Source organism: Leguminivora glycinivorella, chromosome 13 (assembly GCF_023078275.1).
Source record: "Leguminivora glycinivorella isolate SPB_JAAS2020 chromosome 13, LegGlyc_1.1, whole genome shotgun sequence".
NCBI classification, from domain to species: domain Eukaryota; kingdom Metazoa; phylum Arthropoda; class Insecta; order Lepidoptera; family Tortricidae; genus Leguminivora; species Leguminivora glycinivorella.
This window is the reverse complement of record NC_062983.1, coordinates 17094735-17120930: the sequence shown is the minus strand read 5'-3', so window position 1 is coordinate 17120930 and position 26196 is coordinate 17094735. Positions and strand designations below refer to the sequence as shown.

Below are 26196 nucleotides of genomic sequence, written 5' to 3'. Positions count from 1 at the left end.
TTTCCTTTTTGTCTCAAATTATACATTACAACGATTACTTTTTATAAACGCAATTGTTTTGAACATAGCATCTAAAACAAATGCCAACCGCCATAATTCAAATTTCAAACATGCTCAAACAATACAGCGTGGCCTCATTTTGAATAGCTGTGGCACTTTCAATCAGTCAACAAAGCAGGGCTAGCATTTTCGTTCCTCATTTAGATATTACTCGTATTATTAAAGTCCAAGGAACATATCGACGGTGGAAAGGAAGAACCACTTAAGCGACATTTTGGTCGAAAATGAGTTATATATATCATTGGAATCAGCGTTTTTTTCTGCGTCGTTAGAATTGGGTTTCACGGCGATCCGATGACTTATATGTCGCTTAAAGTGATTCACGAATGAGGTCTGAATTTGAAAAACCACCCCTTATGCGACACACAATTTGAATAAAATATTATCTGTGTCACTTAAAACCTACTCCAATATTACCACAGTCGTATAAACTATTTTTAAAAAGAGTTCGTTTCCGATGCAATGTCCCTTAATTGATTATTCCGGGCACATATATCATGAATTCTGTACTTGAGTGGTTCTTCAAAACTGCTTAATAAAACGGTTGTCGGTTAAATGAATGTTACGAAAAATTACGTTGTTATTTAATTGCTTTAAGCGACACTCCTTACCGCGGCCGAACCTGTCGCTTAAAGTATACTTTATAAATGCGATACGTCGGTTAAGTGAAGATTGAAAATGATATGATAACGGTTAAAGTGTTGTTCTAATCTATTTGATGTCGGTACAGTGAACAATTTTTGGCGCGAATTTCACGCGAATGGTGCTTTACTTATACAATGGAATGCAGTGGGTCGCTTCAGTCAGCGGAGCGGGCGGTTAAACACCGGAGTGCGGCGGTTGTGTCGCCGATCGCTGCCTGATTCGACTAGGTATTACGCCGTGGCTTGCGTGGGCGACGGCGATGCGACGCATACAAAATCAAACCTTGTCGATATGGAAGCATGAGACGCGACGGCGACGGTCGCGCGACCGTCGCCCACGCAAGACACGGCAGTAGGTATGTAATAAGTAAGCTAGCTACTTATTCTTAATAATTTATAAACTCAAAATGATTGTGATCTCAAAAAAGTGCATACTTAATTAAGAGTTATTTATTAGAAGTAGATTTATTTTATTAAAATAAAAATACACGTTAATTTCGTTAAGTATTTTATTTTTCTCCTTAAAAAACGCACAATATAGCGTTTTTTTAACCGCAAATATATTCTAAATTTTTCAATAATATGAAATATTTTAAAAATATTAAAGCTAGCGTTATAATTCACAAAAAAGTGTCGATTTAGTTTCAAATTTCTGGTATACATACATACATACAATCACGCCTGTATCCCATAAAGGGGTAAGCAGAGCACATGAAACTACTAAAGCTTCAGTGCCACTTCATTTCTGGTATACCACTTCAAATTGGCACGTACTAACTGCCCATGCGACTGTTGCTTAATTGAATATCTTAGAGACAAGTTAAAGAAGGTAAGTGGCTTCAGTGAGTTTTATAGTACTATGATGATGTCGCTTAAATGGTTCTTCCGGGAATATTTTGAGGACCTTTTCAATTAAGCGACATCATTTTCAGGATCCTGTAAGATTTTGGAGTAAATGTTTATTTCATAAAATAGAGAAAAATAAAATAAGATTATCGTCTTAAGAACTCATTTACCTATTTCAAATAGGAAAAAAGTTATGATTTTTTTTCTCAAAAAGAAAACTTTGAAACACTCTCCTGTACAATTCACTAAATGTCGCTTAAGGGGTTCTTCCTTTCCACCGTCGATATGTATAAAGACAAACATATAAGACACCACCGAGCGATTCAGTTATATTCTGAAAATTTGTGACAATTACAAAATATATCATTTAAAATAAAATCAAAAATTTCTTCATAAAATAACGAATGAAATTTTCCCCCTGACAACATTAATTGCTACAGTGCAGTAGTATAGCATTATAACTATTATAAACGTCACATACTTATCACATTTCACCTACTCAAAGGTTAGCTGGAAGAAATCCCTTTAAGGTATAAGTTCGCCTTTGTACTGTCTATCCTGTGTCATATTTGTGTTTTGTGTTTTGTACAATAAAGAGTTTATAGATACATACATACATACATACATACTTATTTGAAGAATTTTTATAAAGTTCTCAAACTGACCCCTAAGGTTGACTTTTCATGACATTGACTTCAAACATTTATTTGCACATTAAGATTTCATAAGTGCGATAAAATTGAAATAACTGAAATAAACTAAGTTTATCGAATTAAGTACATTTTCAGTCTCTCACGAACCTAAATTACCTACTTAGTAAAAACAGCTATTAGAAAAGCAGAATTTATTAATAGAAAATTTATGTATAGCGTAATTTTACCAAATTCGATTCGCTAACGCTACGTGAATGTAAATGAGGGAAATTTTGAATAACAGTTTTAATGGCAGTAAAGTTTGGACATACAGGATGCACTTTTTATTACCGGCAATATTTAAGGAGGCGACCGAAGCGCTTTGCTTCTTCTTTTCTTGTGTGCACTGCCAATGGAGTGGAATTCCTTTCCGGCGGCTATATTTCCGAGCTCATAATATAACCCGGCAACCTTCAAATCAAGGGTGAACAGGCATTTTCTGGGTGAGCTCACTCCATCGTAGGCCACATCTTTGCCTTTGGCTAGTCTGTGGCCAAGAGTAAGCTCATTTATAATAAAAATAAAAACATAGAGCTGAGATTTAACACAAATACTTCATACTCAAGTATGCCTCAATTTTAACCAAATGTTTCATTAATTTCCATAAATTATGGACACCAAGTGTAAATCGGATTTTTTTTACGTGTACACGTAAAACCGCCGATCCGATCAACTCGCCCCGAGTGACGTCACCAGTTTGAGTATGTTTGAGACAGAATGAATCTATGTTTTATTTTTTTATAATAGCCAGCCCATCATAACCATAAATATTGCTAGTTATATAATTTACAAGTCAAGCTGTATTTCGGGACTTAATTTTTTACAACAGCCAGCCCTATCCATAAAATATTGCTAGTTAAACTTACAACCTGTATGTTGGAGTAATCTGTATAGAGCGTGTATTGGCTTCGAAAACAGATTTGTGATTTAAGTTCGGTTCAATAGCAGCGGCGCTTATTGAATTTGATCGCTGTTTGCTGAATACAAATATTATGACAAAGAAGGGAAACAAGTATAACTCGAATACGGTATTACTAATACGAGTATGTGTTCTATTCAACTCGGCTTGGCATTTGACTTTGATAGATTTCGATTCGGTTTTATACACTAACCCCCTTATTCATAAACGTAGGTACTTTAAAGTTATCAAGCCGATAAAGCTCGTTTGTCCCTTTCCGACGTACTGGTGTGATAGAAAGGGACAAACGAACTCTACCGGCTTGATAACTTTAGTGTACGTTTATGAATAAGGAGGTAACGATGTGCCATAGTTCATCAGCAGACATCATGACTTTTCCAGCAATTTCGGTGCAGCATGTAGAAATAAAGAAATTAGTACATGTGTTTTCTTGGATGATCAATTAAGGCTTATTTTCTGTGATTAGTCCTAATTATTTATTCTACCTGGCTTTGGTCATATATCCTTTTAATACGACAATGCTGCACCAAAATTGTTGGAAAAGTTACGAAAAATCATCAGTCGTCCTTCATTTGGTCGCTTGCCCTTATCCCAATGAGGAGGCACACTGACGTTTTATCCCACCAGGCGGCGCCTGTGCAAGTGCCTGGCATGTCAGGTGTCATTCAGACGTGAGAAAGAGAAAAAACATATCTTCTCGCTCTTACGTATGGACTAATAGGGTGGCGCCATCTATGAACCTTTGAGTGTACCTCCTCATTATTTGGGGTCGGCGCAGCATGTCTTTTTCTTCCATATATCTCTCTATCAGTCGTCATCAGCTCATTCACTTTAACTAAGTATCCATTTTGAAATGTTATGTAAGAGTCGAAGATGGAGCCCACCGATTCATTAATAGCCCATTCACTCTTGCTTTCTATTTAAAGCAAGAGTGAATGGGCTATTCACTCTTGCTTTAAATAGAAAGCAAGAGTCAGTCTATACTGAGGTCGTATTTTTAGGGAACACCGCCGATGATGGGAGAGCATTCCATTCTTTTGCAGTTCACATCACAACATATGATTTTTAGAATAAATCTAAATTTATTGATAGTATCGAAATAGAATATTGCTTCCATTTTCCTGCTACGCTGATGTCAGTGGCGTGTCTTCAATTGTGTAGCAAATCCCTAAATCTAAACGGACTTATGTGCAACAGGCAACTATCAAACTTGTTTGTGTCTATCTATATACAGTCACCGGCATAAAGAAGTGATGATTTCAGTACCTTGTCACTTTTAATCGTTTGAGAATTTCGCATGACATTTCAAACAAGACGACAATGACAAGGTACAGAAATCATCCCTTATACCGGTGACTGTACTACCAACAGTATACATAGTGATTTATGTATTTCAAAAACGTAAATATGTATTTATTTATTTTCACTTTGCTGAGCGCACAATATGTCCCATATGAATGTACCTAATAGAAAAACATATTGTTCGCATTTCATTTGAATACATTTGTAAAATTAGTTACTGTAAATACAGATTAAATTTTAAAAATATGTTGGTCGACTGCTTTTGGGCGTCCGCATGCATAATTTGACTACTTTATTTGAGAAAATTACAAGTGAGGAATAATAGTTATTTGTTTTGCAAGGGGACCAAGTTGTTGTTTAACCGCACGTGCCAATATTGACATCCGAGCAAACGAAAGATTCCAATATGAACGCTACGCTCGCGGTTCATATTGGAATCTTTCGGGTATATATATTTACTGACATAAAACATTAAACTAAATCAAATCCATCAATCTATTCAATATTTATGATTCAAAGTCATCATTTATACGTAAAATCTACCAGTCAGACATCAAGTTTAATATTTGTATGAAATCAATTTGAACTCTTGTCGATAAAATGCAATTTTCTATCTATTTTCGAATAGCAAAGAGAGCCTTTACCAGTTGGTGTGGTGAAAAAGTATTTATAATTACATATAAACAACATGGTTTCCTAGAGAAAAAATATTCCCAGAATTAGAAAAAAAAATCGTAATAGGCGAGGCGATCATAAAAAGTGCAAGCCAACGTCGTAAAGATTCAATCAATCCACTCCCATGGAACCGAGCCCATGATTCATTTTCTAATAGTTTACTGCAGTCGGAGAATTGAAGGAGTTATCCGTATTTTTACGATCCAGCAGTAGGTTTTATTGTTGTATTGGTTGTATTATAACATCTGGGCGACCGAGCTTCGCTCGGATCTATTTTACTAAATCACGTCACGTCTTTAGATAAAAAAAAATTATAAATACAAAAAAATAAAACTAAAACTTAACTTCTGGCCGGGATTCAAAACCATGACATCTGCGATCTGTCTGCGAACATTAGACCGATCTCTTACGACTGAGCAACGCGGAGCCGATGCGCGGTCGGCAAAATTAACGAACATATAGAGTTTACCTCTATATCCAAAACACTAATTACTGCCCACCGAGTGCGCTCAAGAACTGCACGACCTAATCCCTCCTTCTCCTTTTCATCTTCGGACGTCCAGGCGGGGAGAATGAATGCACCCGTTTTTTGATGCGGACTGCAAAGGAATGGAATGCGCTCCCACCATCGTGCATCGGTGTTCCCAGAAAAATACGACTTCGGTCTCTTTAAAGCAAGAGTGCATACTTGCATAGGCTATTACTGAATCGTTGAGATCCATCTTAGACTCTGCCTCCACTTTCCATCAGGTGCGACTAGGGTTAATCGCCCATCAGTCCATATAAAAAAAATCTGTTGACTGTCTAGGGCCATATTTGGCTCAGTAAGAGCATGCAATTTTCAGTCCGGCGGAGGTCGCAGATTAAAAACTCGTTTGGTTCCAATGAGTTGTTTTGGATGTGTGTCCCCCACCGAGTGCGGGATGCACCTAGACGCTAGATGTGTGTGGGGGGGGGAGGATTCAAAGGCTTCTCAAGGAACTGTATTCAACTCACATCATGAAACCACGTGATCCGGTGTTCTCTCGGGTTGGCCTTGACGTTGCACTCGAAGTATACATCGTCCCCCTCCTTAATGTCGTGGGGGTTGAGCGTGCTGCCCAGCGTGAGGGTCACCAGCGGACTGTCTGGGGGAGAATATACAAAGTTAGAAATGTATTCACTAATTTGGAGAAAAGATGTCAGTTGTGGGCACCTCATACGGCGGCTCACTCCGCGATTATTTCGCCGAGCCACAAGTACCTACCTACAATCTACATGCGCGCCGCTCACTCGCTCACTTTTCCGGAGCGTTAAAGACATTTTGGCTGGAGGCCCAAGATACATAGCCAATATTACAATTGATTACGTAAGCTAATATATTTTTCGTACCTCTCTCTGTCTCTTTCGTATTATCATGATAGAGAAAGCTAGCTACGATAACGATGTTAGCGTAAGCAAATAGTTACCTACCCAGGGTGCGTAGCCGAATGGCATTTCTCCGACGCCAAACGAAACGCCTCGCTAGTTAGTCTGGCTCTGTCGCGCAAATACGCACGAGCGATAGAGATAGATATCTACTAGCGTTTCGTTTCGTGAGCGTTTCGTGAGCATTTGTGCCATTCGGCTACGCACCCAGGGCAGAAACTGACCCACCGTTTTCTGATTTTCTGACAAAACAGAACACAATCCCTATGAAAAAGCGGTGTTTGTCAAAGCAACTATCGACTGCAGACAATATTATAAACATTGAACCAATAACACCGATACTAACATACAATATTGAGCTGGACGTGATCATCAATGGCCTTCGAGGCAGCGCCGGGTTGGCCGCTATGCACTTGATCACCGCGCCGTTATCTGCTGGAGATGGTGTGAACACCAGCGTGCTGACCGACCACGTTTCGTTTGAGTGGTCGCTGACCTGCATAAAGAAAAACAAAAGATGAGTTGATAGAGGAAATATATAAAAAATAAATAGTGTATCGTTGAGAAAGCAGTGTGACGCCGGATCCACCGAAGTTACAATCCGATCGAAACGCAGTCTAGCACTGTCGCGCCCCTATAGAAGAGCGATTGGTAGAACTCTGGCTAAGATAATCAAAGTGTAAGCATTGCGACGTAGGCCCAGATTCAGTTCCAAGTTTAATCGCTGAGCCATATAACCTAACCACAATCTTGAAATTAAAAAAAAAGCCGCAACATTGTAGTAGTATTTTCATGAAACATGCCTAATAACTCTCCCGACTAATTCAGATTTCAAACAACAAAAAAAAGGAAATCTAAATCGGTTCATCCGTTCGGGTGCTACGATGCCACAGACAGACACACTCACAAACAGACAGAAAGACACTTCAAACTTATAACAATAAATTGAATTTAAATTTTTCTCGTTTCAATACAATACATATACAAGGTGCTCGCGAGGAACCCGCATAACTTGAACCACGCGTTTCTGAGGCAAAAAGAAAGAAAAAATGTTATATGAATTTTAAAATTTTTCGCCAAAAAAAAAATTTTTTTTGTTTTTTTTTTTTGTACTTTTTTGGACGTATTTTCACATAAAAAATTTTTTTATCCATAAAGTTGGCAATGAAAATGAGTTTTTTCATTTATTTTTCTAAAAACCAAATTATTTGGAAGTTTTTCTTGTCACATTTTGACATCTATCAATGACTACTGTGAGATTATGCTCCACAATTGCGCATCAGCGCCGTTAAGAAACCTTTTCCACTGAGTAACAATAATGGAAATGTTTTTTTTAAATTGGCAATAACTCTGAAACTAGACGAAATCTAGAAAAGTTTATATGACATTTTAGTCTTAAAATGTGACCAAGAATATGCCGTTAAAGTTATATGGGTTCCTCGCGAGCACCTTGTATAAGAAAACGGGATGACACTACGATGTTGCAATGTTTTTTTCTATTTTATTTTGCCTATATAAATATAAGCGATATATCTTCCTCATACAGCCCACATTTCCTATTTTTACCGCAAGCACAAAATTTTATTTCGTTTTTAGCAACTCCCTTGCAGTCTTATTTTTATTTTTAGCCATTGCAACGAAACTGCCGACTGGTCGTCTTAAAATTAAATTAGCGTTCACGCGATCGTGTTGAAACTGCAGGTAAGTACACCTAGGAGCAATGAACTGAGGGGTAATCTCTACGGAAAGATAGATATTACCACTAGTAAGTAGTACTTAGGAAGATATTCTGTTATGCTATGGTCTCTTCCATCGGTCGCTTACAGCGTCACATTGTACAATGCATCACAATGCTTATTATGCTTCTAGAGATATACAGATGTTGCGGTATTCTTCGAACGTCAAGGTTGGCCGTCTGACTTCGTACAAAACATTGACGCTGTCGCTTACCATAATGACTAAATTTTCTTGTATCTTTTATGTTATCTATCTTTTAGGGCGTCCTAATGTTTTAGCGACGATGTGACCTTTTATTTGAGAACGTCGTACATGTCTAGTTAGGTACATTTTCTAGGAATAAGTAGGTACATTTTGCAAAGTTTTGAACAAACGTTCATATACGCTAATTACTACGTGTAACAACATAAACAACGCTACGTTCTTCCAAATATTTGCAAGCGGTACTTACCTAAATTAAATTGATTTTATTATGATGGAATATGATATGCTTTTTTTGTAATAAACTATAAGCATAAAACTATCTTGATCTTCAAACTCTAGGAGGTCCAAGCGCGCACAAGTGTTTTCACAGAAATCGCGAAGCGTCTGACCCTTTAGCACAACTTGCCTTGTCGCGCGCGAGTCCATACATCAAGCGCGACTTCAAGTATGGACTCGCGCGCGACAAGACAAGTGGTGCTAGAGGGGATGGTTGACGTAAATCGTGACCCAAGAGCTGGCAACTTCCTTGCACTTTATCGGCATTGCCAATCAGCGAAAAAATGTCGCCAACATCCTTAACGTATTTATTTTAAGCTAACTTTTAAGTTTTATGGTTAATCTTAGTTTCTACTTGCATGTAAATTTATTTATCCATGTAAGTAAATATTGTAGAGATATTTACTAAAACTTATTTTAACATTGTTCAATGATATAGATGTAAATAAGTATCGGTTTTAATGCATGTCTAAGAACCACCGTTAAAAATATCTCATAAAATAATCAATAGGTGTGATCATCCATTTACAACAGAATTAAAAATTTAAGACTGAGAGCAATTAATTGAATAAAACGTCGGTAGTTCAAAACATCAGGTAAAGTGAGGTAGGTATTTTTAAAGCCGAGTGAGTCATTTTGGAAATTAATTCAATCAAGGAAATGTTCCTTTCTACGTTATATCCTGTAATTAAAATAATGTACCGGGTTGTTCATGTAATACTTACGTGGAATCAATTTAACTGTAAATACTGAGACTGACCAACATTTTGTTCAGCAATTTTTAAAAATAACGTATCACTTTTTGTTTTTGATTACACTTTAAAGTAAAAATAAACTACACTACTAAACAATAAAAAAAATCGTCCAAGAGCGTGTCGGGCCACGCTCAGTGTAGGGTTCCGTAGTTTCCCGTATTTTTTTCAAAAATTGTTCAACCTATCAAGTTCAAAATATTCTTTTGTAGAAAGTCTTTATAAAGTTCTATACTAGTAATTTTTTTTCATATCTTTAAAACTTCTAGTTTAAAGGTTAGAGGGGGAGGGACACATTTTTTTTTTACTTTTGGAGCGATTATTTCCGAAAATATTAACAATATCAAAAAAATATTTTCACACGTTAGGGTTGAAATGGAAAAAAAAACACTCCCACTTTACGTGTAGGGGGGGGGGCTTAATAAAACATTTTTTTCCACTTTTTAGTTTACCACTTTGTCGGCTTGATTGATATACAAATTGGTACCGAATTTCAGCTTTCTAGTGCTAACGGTCACTGAGATTATCCGCGGACGGACAGACATGGTGCAACTAGAGAGGGTTCTCAGTTGACTACGGAACCCTAAAAAAAACATTTTTTATGTTTGTAGCAACGTCAAACACATGCATCGAGACAAAACGTATAATTTTTCGAATATGTAGGAAATTTCAAAAGAAATGTATTATTCAAAAGTTGTTAAAAAAGAGAACTATCGTATTAGGAATACCTATAATGCCTATCTATATGTATAGGTAAATGGATTAACAAATTTGCTCGTGTTACAGTAAACACCTGGTACTTAATCCACTTCTTATTTTTGTACACAGGAAAATGTTTACCAACTTGAAAACCAAGCAAAAAGGGTTAAGTAAGATGTTCAGGTAAGCCTCGTGTATTTCGGCAAATGTTCGGCGCTCACATTTCGCTAGCAACCTTTTTCACCATGACGATGCATTACGTTTCAGCAAATTTTGTTAAGTCATTCCGTGGCCACGGGAATCTGATTAGACACTGACCTAGTTAGCGAGTAGAGGATATTCTGCGTGCTTAGCAAGTATATTCTCGTATTTTGGATTTAAAATTTGTCTCACGGTTACGAAAAAAAAACTGTTTTAAGATTTTGGTAACTGTACCACAAATTAGTGACAGACGTTTAATCTAAATATATAAAAGAAGAAACTGATTGACTGACTCACTGACTGACATATCAACGTACAGCCAAAACCGCTGGTCCTAGAGATTCCAAATTTAGCACTTAGGTTCCTTAAAAAGTGTATAAGAGCACTAAAAGAATTTTTCAAATTCACCTCCTAAGGGGTTGAAATGGGGGTCCAAAGTTTGCATGGAAAAACAAGATTACGTATGCAGGCTAAGCCGCGGGAAAAAGCTAGTAGAACTATAAGATGTATGAAATAGCTGATCGAGATACCGTAAGGATAATATGGAAGCTAACTTTTAACGTTTGAAACGTCTAGGGAGCTAAAAACCCCAATTTTCATCGGCACTAAAAGCCAATTGTCTCAATCACAGTTAACATCAGGTCTATGGATATTCCCATACAAAATAAGCATACGGTGTAACCGGCCCTAAAGTAGATGATAGACTTTTATTGACCTTGAACTTGACTGCTTTTGGCGATGCATCGCCAGGCTGGCTTACATATGAATGCACACATTGATGCTGGATGACATAGTAGGTTTGTGAAAATATAAATCATTCTTCCGTACCTTTGTATTAATTATTAATACACAATTAACCATACCTTTTCCCTCTCCAGACTCCTATTGTCTTTGAACCAGGTGATCTGGGCCGGTGGTCGACTGCCCTCGGCAACGCATCTCAACGTTGAGGCTGCACCGGCGATGAGTTGCTGTGGTCGATTGACGAGCGACGCCGATATTGGAGACACTGGGTAAAAAAGACAGTAGTAGTAGTTACATGTGCATTATATTACGCCGTGTCTTGCGTGGGCGACGGTCGCGCGACCGTCGCGCGACCGTCGCTGTCGCGTCTCATACTTCCATATCGATAAGGTTTGATTTCGTATGCGTCGCATCGCCGTCGCGCGACCATCGCGCGACCGTCGCCCACGCAAGCCACGGCGTTACCGAAGGGAAGAGTGAAATGAAGTCGGTTAATAAATAAGTTTTTACCCACAAAAATACGTCCTTAATGCAGATGAAGCATTAGAACACTTTCGGCACGGAACGCCACATTTATTTAGTACAATTTCAAACATAAACACGTTGAAGAAGAAAAATACCGTTGGATAATATTCGTTAGCAAGAATTTCATTCAGAGCAAAATGTTACCAATTTCTGAAGTTTAAATTTTGATGAAGTAAATTTAAGTAGTAATTTTCAGTGGTTAAAATACATTTCGAAAATTAATAATTTATGTGTAGGGTATGAAATTAATGCTTTTTTTCGTTTTCACACTGGATGCAATTCAAAAATGTAAAATAACTTACAGCATATATGGTGATTGGTCCTAGTGCTAGTACTTCATGATATCGGTGCTACATACAATAACTACCTAAAACAATCCCATGTTTTACTATACATAATTATAATAAATTACATAACACTGTATTCCAAAAAAAAAATTGAGCACACAGTGTAATGAACATAGTTTACAGGCATTTAATGCCTTCAACGATGGTTCCACTTCGATGATTTAGAACATCAGTAGTCAGTTACACCGAACACTCCACTCGATTGGCGGGGTAAACGAATTGTGGCCCCGCACGTGACAGGACGAGCGCTCGAGGGACGTTTAGGACTTGCTAGTGTCGGTTAAGACTCGAGTCTGAGACTCTCGTTTTTTTACTGATGATTGAGTTGACCTCGAGTTACTTTTTGACTTGTTGGTTGGCCGTTATAAAAAAGAACATGGTCAGGTGTACTTAGTAGCTACTAGGGTAGCTACTAGATCTAGGGATCTCAATGGTAGCCTGCGACACAGCACCACAAACCTTGCCGCATGTGAAATTGACCTTTTGGTCTGATTACCAGGGGTTTCTGAGTACCATTTATCTACGATAACTTTGAGAAGAACGAAAAAGAAGATTTGCAGTTGTATCCTTACTCGAATGCCTTCCATTTACAGTAACTAAGTTTCTACTTCGATAATTTAGAACATCAGTAGTCAGTTACACCGGACACTAAACTCAATAGGGATGACGACTACATAAAAAAACGGCATTCTGTTTAGTCCGTCAGTTAGATCATCCAAAAATACTGAACACATATTTTTCGCTTTTTCTAATTAATGAAAAAATACAAAGATATAGAGCATCAAAGTTTCGGAGTGGGTCTTGTGACAGTTGTGACGTCACTTTTAAGTAAAAATTGTACCTAGGCGTGACGTCACGCGAAACTTCAACGCACTGTACCGTCGTCATTTTTCGTTTACGAGAAAAAAGAAAAAATACGTGTCTAAAATTCTTTGATAATCTAACTGACGGACTAATTAGTTTTTTTTAGTCGTCTCGCCTATAGCGGGGTAAACGAATTGTGGCCCCTAATGGAGACAGAACGAACACTCGAGGGACGTTTAAGACTTGCTAGTGTCGGTTAAGACTCAAGTCTGAGACTCAACTCAAAGTTTTACACAAATTTTAATCATGATTGAGTCGATCTCGAATTATTTTTTGACTTAGGTATTGGTTGGTGGTAAACACACATGGTCAAATAAGGACTGTTTTATCCTTCAAGGCAGTATCGCATAAAACATGGACCTTATGGCATGCCTTATCTGCGCGTACTCTTCCTCGAAAACTAACCTACGTACGTGACGACCTGGGGTATTAACCTTTCTAGATATTAGCTAAGATAATGGATAATTTTATTTACACCTTCGAGTTATGTTTTTCTTCGTGTGTTTACGGAGTTATGTTAATAATTTTGATATTAGGTAACTTTGTCAAAACCGGCGAAGAGCGTGTCGGGCCACGCTCAGTGTAGGGTTCCGTAGTTTTCCGTATTTTTCTCAAAAACTACTGAACTTATCAAGTTCAAGACAATTTTCCTAGAAAGTCTTTATAGAGTTGTACTTTTGTGATTTTTTTTTATATTTTTTAAACATATGGTTCAAAATCAAAAGTTAGAGGGGGAGGGGGAGGACACTCTTTGGAGCGATTATTTCCGAAAATATTATTATTATTAAAAAAAACAATTTTAGCAAACCCTTATTCATTTTTAAATACCTATCCAACAATATATCACACGTTGGGATTGGAATGGAAAAAAAAATCAGTCCCCACTTTACATGGGGGGGGGGGGTACCCTAACAAAACATTTTTTTCCACTTTGAATTTTACCAATTTGTCGGCGTGATTGATATACATATTGGTATCAAATTTCAACATTCTAGTGCTAACGGTCACTGAGATTATCCACGGACGGACGGACGGACAGACATGGCGAAATTATAAGGGTTCCTAGTTGACTACGGAACCTAGTTGACTACGGAACCCTAAAAAAGAAGGTTACCTTTGCAGATTATACGATGGCGCATTTATTTCAGGCGTTCGATTCTATGTCATTCACAAACATTGTAATCGGCCGTTAAATTTATTGACAGTTTGTAAGCGTCGCGTCGAGTCTTATAACTTATTACTTATAAGTCAGTCGAGCGTCGAGTCTTAAAAGACTCCAGTTTACCAACACTATCTATCGGAGAACTATTTCAAGGAATTATTCAGATCATGATTCCTGGTTACTGTAAATGCCAACCGTTGTAAGGTCTTAGATGTGGCGTTAAAGTATTCTACAAACGAAACAATTCAAGAGGCCGATGTCCAATTCTCGGGAATTTGATCTTATTTTCACATGGCCCATGGAGTTTGATAAATTTTATTTTCGACTTTTAAGTTAGCGTAGCATTCGATAAAAAAAAGTATAGTATCTAGGTAAATTCCCGTCTACTTTTTTTTATCGAATGCTACTTTAACTTAAAAGTCGAAAATAAAATTTAACAAACTCCAACACATTTTAAAACATTTTAAAATTGATATTTTTCTACCTAACAAAAATGACGAAATAACGAAGAGATACAAGCACGGTTTGTTAAAGCAGAGCTGTTTAAACGACTGAATATAAATAATAATAATAAAAAAACACTTTATTTCATCACAATGGGTAATATAGCTGTTTGTATTTTCAATCTGTTTTCTATGTATATAAGTATTTATATATTATATATATCGTTGTCTGAGTACCCACAACACAAGCCTTCTTGAGCTTACCGTGGGGCTCAGTCAATCTGTGTAAGAATGTCCTATAATATTTATTTATTTATTTATTTAATACTGTTTATTTTCCGTCTTTTAAATACCATTCATCGTTAACATTCAATTATAAAGAACAAAGTCCAAAAACCATTAACATACTGTATCACAGCCGGCTCGTTCTCATTCACTCAACACTTCAAATTTTCTCCACACAAAAAAACGTTAATGTACAGAAAAGCCCAAAAACTAACGTCCTTCTGAATATAAAGCATGGAGCACAAGGGCGCGCGTGTATTAGTTTAAATTAGGCGCCGACCTACCTTTGTGACGTGGCAAGAACTAATCTGCCATACTATAATATGCTAAACATGATATGATAAAGCATGCACAAAGTAAATCGTTTAAGTACATCAGTTTCAGTTAAGGCTGTGTTCACATTAGTCCCTCGTCGTATTTGCTTTTACGTTCGTGAAAGATGTACTTGCATGTTTTAAAGCTTCTACAAAGAGACTTTAAATTTTATCAGGGCTCCGTTTAAGCGACAATAATACAAGTTTGACATTACAACCTTGACATACATTGTAGTCGTTTTATACAGGTCAGTCAATCCTACATTTATATTTTGCACCACCTTATTGACGATTATAAAATGACGATTGACGATTGCAAAAAAAAAACAATTATTGAAATTCTAGAATACTGGGTCGACGATCCCACTATTAATTTAGATTTACAATTAAATTGCTGATTTTCCCGTCTTGTGTAGCTTTAAACGTTCAGTGAAAAAAATAATAAACAGTTTTTTATTGAAGAAACGCAATTTTTGATTTGACGTCCATAATATATCTTATTTTGACGTCTATTAAAACTAGAATCAGACAGTGTATAGCAACCTTTATCATTATACTATAGCGTCACTCGCTGAATATCATTTCAAAGCTTGACGTTACATCAAGCAGTAAAATAGCTAATTTAATGCGAAGCGTTAAGCAAACCGAAGGCCATATATACGAAACTGGAACTGGTCTAAACGTAAACATGTATTTTATGTTCGTTGGCATAATTTGAATTTAGTGCTGCGGCAACCTATTACGCAGCTCTGCGGTACACTTTGAAAAACTTGTAGCGTTTTTGCATTTTTTGTTCATTTGTGAGCGACTCGTAGTCGGACTTTCAAAGTAGCACTTTCATTTAGCAACTGGTTGCAGTGCCTTTTCGCGATGGTTGTTTTTTTATCGTTAGCGTTAAATTTGGAATTGACACGTCATAGTGCGTGTTTAACTTTGAAATAGGTACAGTCAACCAATTGGAACCCTAGGCCACTCTACAACCATGTCAAAATGACAAGCAGTAAGAGAGTTCTTACAATCTGATTTATAACGTCACTATGACATAGTTCTACAGTGGCCTAGGGTTCCAATTAGTTGACTGTACATACAATGTTACCTGCACGGGAAGCATGGTCACGCGATAGACGATAAAATAGCAGGCCATCCCTATCGTACGGCACTATTTGTAAGTGCGATAGGGACGGCCTGATATTTTATCGCCTATCGCGCGACCATGCTTCCCGTGCTGTTTTTTATACCAGCTAATCCTCTGCTCACAAGAAAAAAATTGCATCAAATGTTAATCAATGGTGTCCACGTTCAAAGATTTGAATTTTTCTCGTTTTAAAATTCAACGGATAGCGCATATACCTGCTTCATAAATATTTAAATTTTATTTACTAAGTATGCATTTTTAAACGAATAAACGTTGCTTACATTGAAAAATTGTGTTCTAAAAGCGTTAGTATTCCTTCATCACACAGAAATGGCTAATGGGTTTCGAGAAAATACATTAAAGGGATATAACTTAAAAAACACTTTTTCCTAGTTAACAACTAATATGTGTACAAGTAATGATAAAATTTATATTTAGCTATCGGCATTTGAAATTACGCCACGTTGAAAAATCACTTCACAATGGCGTGTATCACATACACATACAATCACGCCTGTATCCCATAAAGGGGTAGGCAGAGCACATGAAGTTTCAGTGCCACTCTTGGCAAAAAGGGGTTGAAAGAAAACGAAAATTGTGACATTGCAGTGACAGGTTGCCAGCCTCTCGCCTACGCCACAATTTAACCCACAATGTATCCCACAGTCGACTTCTACGACACCCACGGGAAGAAACTGGTGAAATTCTTAACCCGTCACCACCCGGGCACGGGCAGGGGGTTAATGGCGGGTATGAATATTTAATTTTCTCACGTAGTGGATATTACAATCACAATTAAGACGATATAACTATATAGGTAAGATTCAAGTGTAAGGACCTCCAAAGCATCTACCTACATGATTTCCAGCCTAACAGTATTGTTCTTTGGCGGAATAAGCGTAGGGGAAGGTTGCTATCATTGGACCACTTCGCTGCTCTATAATTTATAAATTTTATGTCAAAAAATAAAACTAGTTTTATAAGTTTTAATTCTTGACACCTATTTATGAATTACCTTATTCACAATAAAAAAAGTATAATAAATTTAGAGAAAATTCGTGAAAAGGTTTTCATAAGCTGTTGCCTTCTTTGGGCCAGAGTCGCCTTCATCGGACCACAAAGTCGCCATCAATGGACTTAGGAAATTAAGACCAATGGTCCAATCAAGGAAACTATTGGAAATCGAATTTTTTAATGAAATATTTTTTATTCAAATTTATTAGAGTATATATATTCAGGGTGGGGCCTGTAACAAAAGCAAAAAATTAAACTGTAGGCTATACTCCTTAAACTGACCAACATTTGTTCAGTGACTTTTAAAAATTATGAAATCTTATTTTTTTTATTTTTCATACAAAATAAATATTAGCTTCAATGTACGCCATTATTGTTGTCATTGACGTTGTCTGTCACACTTTAGACTTAACAGAATTCGCAATACATTACCTCTTAGAAAAAACTTTCAATGGTAATAAAAATCAAAATACAAGTTATTTTTAAAAGTCGCTGAACAAATGTTGATCAGTATAAGGAGAATAGCTTACAGTTTAATTTTTTGCTTTTGTTACAGGCCCCACTCTGTATATATATATATATATATATATATATTCTTTTGCGCACGGGTGAAGTAACAAATAGAGAAAACAAATGTCTGGAAACTGTTGTTTTAAAATTAATAAATGTTGAAGCATTACACGTCAAGACACAAATTCAATTGCGAATGTATTTATACTTTCGTGATTTTATTCTTTCGCGTAATTTAACTTCAACAGCGCTCGAAAGACACTTGGACGCGTCACTCTTTTACTCTTTTCCGTGAAGCGAGGCGCGACCGAGAGGTTAAGGGGTGGCCCAAAGTGAGGCCTAAGTTCACCTTCTATCTTACTGGATTCCGTCTAGCACGATTAGATTTTGAAATATTTAAGTGGTCCAATCAAGGCGCTGGTCCAATGATCGCAACCTTCCCCTATTTACCGCTCGGCACTTAAACGTTCAAGACATAGCTTTTGGATTGCCTATGATAAAGGGCTACTTAGGATTCATTTTCAGCCTCACAGTCTTCTCCTGTGGTAGTACGAGATGAGTATGAGCTGCTCGGCGTTTGAAAGTGGTGTCAGGGGCGGCTAACTCCGCGATTCCATCGCCGCGCTACAAATACATGCGCGCGTTCACGGCCTACTCAGGGGTGGCTCGCATTCTCACGGAACGCTTGTTCGCACTTTCTATACGTCGCGAGTTTTTTTAAAGGTTCATACGCGATATCCGCGTGTGGAATGGCTAATAACGCTTAGTTAAACAAACATTATAAATAAATTAGGACAATCTTACACAGATCTACTATTGATTATGTCATTTATGGCCCACGGAAATGTTCAATCAGGCTTGTGACGTTGGGATTTAAACAAAAATATATAAATACTGTACATACCTAGAAAGTACCCAAGACTTGAATATAATAGCATAACATTTTATCTGAGTATTTTTTTTTTTAATACATAGGCAACCCTAGCGTCCTACGCTGCGCACGTGCGGCTCGTTTCTTTGTAATCATTTTGTAGGTATTTAAAAAGGCGGCATTTCGTGAACTTCAAAGCAGTGGGCCTTCTGTACTTGTACTATTATATATTCTGTGGTGGTGTTCAAATCCTCTCTCTTCAAGTATTGTAGCTCTAACCGGTAGACTCCCGTATAATTTCCGTTTAACTATAACAGGCCACATAGCGAATTTAACTTTTTAATTGCCTAAGCTATAGGGCTACTTACGATTCATTTCCAGCCTAACAGTCTTCTCCTGTGGTGGTACGAGATGAGTATTTGCTGCTCGGCATTTGAAAGTGGTATTTAAGTCTTCTCTTTTCAAGTGTTGGAGTTCCAACCGGTTGACTACTACGTGTGTGTCCGTCTTCACGCCGATGTATTGAGGTGCTGGTAAGCCATCAATCAGCCAGGATACTACGGGTTCTGGGCGACCTGGTAACAAAAAGTAACTTAAGAATGATAATTATCATTTAATTCTGTGTATGTGGTCAAAAATCTTGGGTTGTTAACTTTTTGTACCTACGTTTTAGACCTTAAAAATGGTTTTAGATAAAAATATTTACATAGTTTTTACTAAAGTTTTAGTGTAAAGCCTTGTAACTAAATGGACAGGCATCTTCTGAGCCAGCTCACTTCATAGTAGGCCACGTCTTTGCCTTTGGCTAATCTGTGGCCAAGAGTAAGCCCATTTATTATAATAATAACAAGTGCGAGTCGGGCTCGCGCACAAAGGGTTCCGTAGCAGCAAATATAATAAACCAATAACTTAACCAAAATTACAGTTAAATCAACCTATCTCAAAAACTATAAGAGATCAAACCAAAAATCGTTGAAAGAGTTAATTAGCATGCATCACCTCTATTTTTTTTAGAATTTTATACCCCGTAGAGGGGGGGGACATACTTTTTACGACTTTGATGATATCTCAAAAACCGTTCACTTTAAGAAAAATGTTTTTTAGAAAACTTTATATCATTTTAAAAGACCTTTCCATTGATATATGTACATCGAAAAAAAAAATTTTCATCCCTCAGTTACATGTTGGGGGCCCCAAACTTTTTTTTTACTATTTAGTGTCATAATTTTGTAGATTCAAAAAATATTCCCATCAAATTTCATCACTGTAGTATTCTGTTTCCGATAAATCGGCTGTGACAACGGACAGACGGACAGACGGACAGACGGACAGACGGACATGACGAAACTATAAGGGTTCCGTTTTTGCCATTTTGGCTACGGAACCCTAAAAAAGACGAAAAGGATGCATTTCGCTAGTCGATTTATAAAAATATAGGTAGGAGCTAGATATATTTGTCAACAGTTCAAACTTCGAAAGAGATTAAAAAAAAAAGTATTCTGATATGTCAAAAACTTCTTCGGCTCCGTAACAGATGGTAATTTTTTTCACGCACTAGTGCGCACTAGTGCGAGAAGTGGTTCATTATATGCCAGGTCAAAACTTCGGAGGCTTATCTGTACTGAAAAACGTCGTACGATACACGTGCGAAAAGGAAATTCGTAACTCGTGTCGATTTAAAACACTCCCTTCGGTCGTGTTTTAATTTATCGCCACTCGTTTCGTACTTCCTTTTTTACGCACTTGTATCGTAATGTACTATTTTCTATTCGATGACAAAATTACAATATTTAATTTAATAACTTCCTTATCCCGAAATCCCGCAGACATCACTTCAGTTTTATCCTTTCGACGAAATATCGTAGGCTTATCCCTTACGGCGCTATGGGGTGGAATTTCCCGTAAGCGTGGGGACATGCACACAATGGATGTTTTGTGGAGTATGACCCTGTTGGGTAGTCAGCCATACTTGATAATATATAACTAGGCTCATGGTCCTTACGAAGGTACCGCGGAAATAAAATAAAATCTAATTTATGGTCTCTGCAATTGAGTTTTTTAAAGAGGTTGGGAACCGTTTGAGGGATAGGGCCTGATCCCGCTCCCGGGTCATTCCTGGTGCATTTATTTGAGTGATGAGCACAGATTGTCTATCGCGATTCAGCGTGGCAATGCTGCGAGCGTGTTGGGCACCTTTGCACCTATAACATTTCATCAGTTGCAATAATTTGTGAGAATCAGTCAAGAGGAAGAAAATCCATTTTTTCCTAACAAGGCCTACGTTTATTTTTAGCCTAGAAGGTCAGATGACAATTTGCTTTTGTAAAAATAGGAGGTTACCTGAGCCAATTACTGAAATTAAGTTGCCAAGTATTTGAAAGAAAAATCCGGGATCACCTCGTAAAAGTCTACTACAGAAGTATAATTAATTATATTTATTTTAAACTTTCTGGATTTCTTTTAAGTTGTTAAACGTAAGTTGTAACAATTTCATGTCCTATTTTTAATAAGACCTGTGACGGATGACCTGTGGGCAAAAACAGCCACCCGTTGGTTGCCACAAATTACAAGGCCAAGGGGTAGACCACGTCAAAGATGGCGGGACGAACTCGAGGCCTTTGAGACACACTGGTGGGAGACTTCCGAGGATAGGGATACGTGGAAGAGTAAGAGGGAGGCCTTTGCCCAGCAGTGGGACAATGTGGGCTAATAATAATAATAATTGGGCAGCTTGTGGCGAGCTGTTGGGGAACAGCGACCCCACGTACCCGAGTGCTCCTGGGGAGTTCTGTTACCCGTAAGGCGGGTGGGTGGGACAGGACTCTCTACCTCTGGCTTGCCTTGGCTGGCCGTCCAGAGTGGGGTCGTTAGGGCTACATGCCCCAGGGGTGGAAGTGAAAATTTGCATAAGACGCGAGTTGGTACAGTGGCCTAACAGCCACTGGGCAGAAAGCGGTGTACACCTCTCGACACCCTTGAGTTCTCACACCGGTGTTGCCCTTGAGCCATCTTGGATGTCGCTTTTTGTGGGGGCCCATCTTGTGGGGACGAGTCACCGTCTGCCGGAAATAAAATTGGATACCGTTTTATTAGGCAGGCGTCCGGTTTTTTATCCATAGCCCAGTATTTAGTCCATCACTTTCATCAAAATAGACCAGTTCATTTTAGATTCCATTAACTCTCAAATAGTCCTTACACCCTGGCGGGTGTTGCCTCTGCGTGTGTCCCATGATACGGGCAAGGGCAACATCCGCTCGGTGTACCCCTTACATTTCATTAAAGTGTCGAAAGGGCCTCTACGCGTTGGCTTCGGCCCCGCGCACGCCTCCCAAAGGTCCGGAACACCATTGTTCCGTGATGGGAAAGACATACAAATAATAATTTTTAATAAGAAGAATATTGTTATGTGGATAATAAGTTTTTAATAATATATAATTTAACGTGGTTTTTATTTATTTGACGGAAACTTTTGAATAATTTATCTTTTCAATTTAATAAACGGTTTTTTTGGTACTTATTTTTTTGTAAATCATTGATATTATGCAACGTTTATAAATAGGAGGTTTAATGTAATATTCAGTATTATGTTCAGATTTATCAAAAAACACGTCGTAACTGCAGATACGTTACGTTAAAGTTATTTTATTTTATTATTATTAAGTTATTTAGGTACTTGAAATGTACTCGTACTTGAGCGTATAATAGTTTGTACTCCAATTTATGCCTAAGATAAATCTATATTTTATAGGATAATCATTTTTAATCGATCTCTATGGCCAAATGCCGTAACTAGAGCAATCGGCGAGACTTGGCCACGGCCCAAAGAGACGATGTGTCGATAGGCAATCACATCGTTTAGTGTTTGGCCGAGGCAGGCAACCTACACTTGTCTATTTAGAAAGTCAAGCATTTGTCAATACTTGGGACAGATTTTTGAAATTCGAGCGCTCGATTTTGTCAGTCTCGAGTTTGACGAAAACGGTGAAATGCATTTTTTGCAGTATACGCGATAATCATTAGGAATCTAGTGGAATCAAGGACTCATGTTCAACTATTGGGTTGGCACAAAAGTAATGACACACTCTACAAAACTCTATACATTTCCTTTCTTAAGTTAATTGTTTTCGATAATATTCTAGTATGTTATAGAACATTCTAGGTACTTCTAATGTGAGGGTATATAAAGCCGCCCTCGTGATTGGTTTAGTTAGATTGAAATAAAATGGACGAGCGACAAGTTCGAACACTTTACTTATACGAATACTTGTTAGGCCACAGTGCGCGGGCTGCGGCTGACAATATCAACACTGCATTGGGCGCTGGAAGTACAAGCCATGCCACGGTGTCCAGATGGTTTGACCGTTTTAAATCAGGAGACAGGAGCCTTGAAAGTCAGTCACGCTCAGGGCGACCACCTGCATTCAATGATGACGATTTACGCCGCGAACTACAGTCGAATCCTGATGCTACTACTCGTGAATTAGCGGAAGCACTTAACTGCAGTCACCACGCTGTGGAATACCATCTGCATGAGCTTGGGTATCGAAAAGTTTTGGCTCGATGGGTACCGCACATCCTTACCGACGCCAGTCGTGCAGTCCGTGTCGCCATCTGTCAATCACTTTTGCTGCGACCCCGACGTAAAGAGTTTTTGACTGATCTGGTTACGGGAGATGAATCATGGATTTATTATGAGAACGATACACGTCGTGCTTTTTGGCTGCCTCGAGAAGAAACGCCACCAACTCAACCGAAGCTGAGTCAAAAGAACCGCTTAAAAGTTTTGCTTTGTTGTTTCTGGGACTCGCTAGGCATGCTGTTTCATGAACTATTACACAATGTAACTGTAAACGCTAACAAATATTCAACACAGCTCACCGAACTATCTTCTGCTATCAAGAAAAAACGACGAAGATGAGCCACTGTAATTTTACTACATGATAACGCTCGACCTCATGTCGCATCTACCGTTCGCCAACAGCTGCAGAACTTGGGCTGGGAGACGATACCCCACCCACCTTATTCTCCAGACCTCGCACCATCAGACTTTCATTTGTTTAGAGCCCTGAAACGACATTTGCGGGGTAAACAATTCAATGATTTCCATGATGTACAGGTGGAGTTGAACAACTTTTTCGAGGCACAGCCATCAGAGTTCTGGGCGAAAGGCATCCAAACTTTGCCGGATCGTTGGCAAGAAGTCATAGATGCTAATGGTGATTACATCATCGACTAAGCTTTTTGTATTGTAATAATATTGTTTTGTATGTGTTTTTGTATTTTACTTTTATATCCATATTATAAACAGCCTAGCCTAAGAAAGAAAATAAATACTGAGAATAAAAAATATAAAACGTAAACAAGTGTCTCATTACTTTTGTGCCAACCCAATATATTATTGGAATTAATATGCCTAGTAGCGAAGATAAATGATTGAATAATACCAGCAGGGCTAGTGCATGATTGACGAGAAATTATGTCACCGCGACATAGACTACCCGTTCTTATGTCATGATTGTCATAAATAGTTACCTACGTCAAACATGCCTTGCAGAGAAAGCAACCAGAATATTAGTTGATTAGTAAAGTGTCACTAGTGTCACTGTCAACAAAAATTAAGACAGAATTTTTACTAGTATTCTCTTTTGCATGTTTCTGAAGTAATAGCTGAACTCGATGTGTATGTGTGTTTTATCTTCGAGTTCTGCTATCTTGTGACTGCAACATCAGACCGCGTAGCTAAAATGTCAATTGCTAAGGCTGCATAGCCAAGGAAACGCAACGAGATGTCACTATGGTAATAATATGGGACAGTGATTGAGATACACAAATTTCTAGACAAGATTAGTAGGATGTACTCAAAATTTTATAAAAATTGATGTTTAGATATTCACCCAAACATATTGAAACGAACATGATAGGTAGTTAATTAAACTTGTGTGAAAAAAGGGTTAACAATAAAAATTCCGTGAAACGCACGTTTCACAGAATCTTTTTAATCGTCTTTTTAATACCTGACCCTTTAGCACAACTTGAGTTGTCGCGCGCGAGTACATACTTAAAGTCGCGCTTTTTTTTTAAATTTATTATTCACAAAAATAAACTTATAATACAGTTTACAGGAATCCTCGCCAAACTGTAACGTTTGATGGCGAGAGGCGCTCATTGTTTCTTGATGTATGGACTCGCGCGCGACAAGGCAAGGTGTGCTAAAGGGGCTGGTAAACGCAGGCTGATCCCGGACGTTTCAATAATTCGATTCGTAGATGATGATGTTGATGTTAGCTGTTTTTTTTATATCGCGTCGATGGCTGAAATTTGAGAGTTACGATCTTACGATGGCATATAATATAGAAACTATTTATTTTCTTAGATTCTATTTCAACAATGTGTCTGTAGTTGTCTCATTTTGAATACGGAATACATTGATTCTATTCTGCGGGCGACATGATAGTTTTCTTATATGTTGGTTAACCGCGCACGCTGTCGTGTTTATTCTTTACGTTCTCGTTTCTCGACAATAGACTACCTGATTTACTCCATTTTACTAGGAACAAACAGTCCCCTTCAACTGAAAATACTCTTAAAATCGTCCCCCAAAAAACCGTAAAATAACCGGAATAATGAACAATTCGGTTAAATTTTTCTACTGCTTGATTTCCTTTATGGCAACATTGGAAGAGATATTCCGTTCGAATGAGTTCATTGAAAAGTCCGCAGTATGGCTGGCGGGACGCCAGTCCTCCGCTCGGATTATCTGTGCCTGTGTGCCCAGCGATTGTGATGACGCAGTGGTGCGAACACTGGGGGATTTCGAGTTTGATTCTCATATCGGTAATATTTAATTATGTTATTGATTACCTTCGACGATTAAACTTAGCTAAACATGATGTGAATTTCAACGTCATATCAAATATTTTACTAGAAGGTATTACATTTCGGACATTTCAACTCACATGATTATACGCGATCGCGACATGTCCGATTTTTTTAACCGACTTCAAAAAAGGAGGAGGTTCTCAATTCGACAGAATATTTTTTTTTTCTCATTCTGATATTTTTTGAGATAATTAAACGTAAAATCACTAAGACATTTTTGACGATAAATAATTGTCCTAATATCAGGATTTTAGTTTGATGCGCATAAGTGTGGGTAAAAAAATATCTTTCAAAGACGTGGCGTAACAGACCCGATATTTTGGGATATTATTTGATGGAACGGAGAAGAATACAGTCGATTTGGAGTAAAATAATCTCCTGAATAAACTGGTTTTGCGAGAATCAGGTTTTCATATTCATAGATGCTCCTAGAACAGTTTCCAATAAACTCAACACACTACTAGATTCAAGCCATAGAATTTTCAATATCGAACGCCAGGGCGATTCGTCCAAAATTCATCAATTTGTAGTTTGGCAAAAAATAACGTCGTCGATTGGGATATTGCAAAATTTCAAGCGATGTTCTAACCCTACAGTGCATACTGGCCCATATACGTCACAACCAGAACATAGGTGGGTGGTGACTAATATCAGGTAGCTAGCGACATCTGCTACGCGGCTTAAGTAAC

The 26196-nt window shown here is 37.8% G+C and overlaps 1 protein-coding gene across 1 annotated transcript in view; it reads right to left on the bottom strand.

Moving 5' to 3' along the window:
• LOC125232310 (hemicentin-2-like) overlaps positions 1-26196 on the bottom strand; it is a 340497-nt gene that overhangs the window by 18439 nt on the left and 295862 nt on the right. The window contains 5 exon segments of the mRNA XM_048137936.1: positions 6135-6265; positions 6892-6933; positions 6936-7041; positions 11278-11423; positions 18997-19203. Coding sequence (XP_047993893.1) covers positions 6135-6265; positions 6892-6933; positions 6936-7041; positions 11278-11423; positions 18997-19203 — 632 coding nt within the window.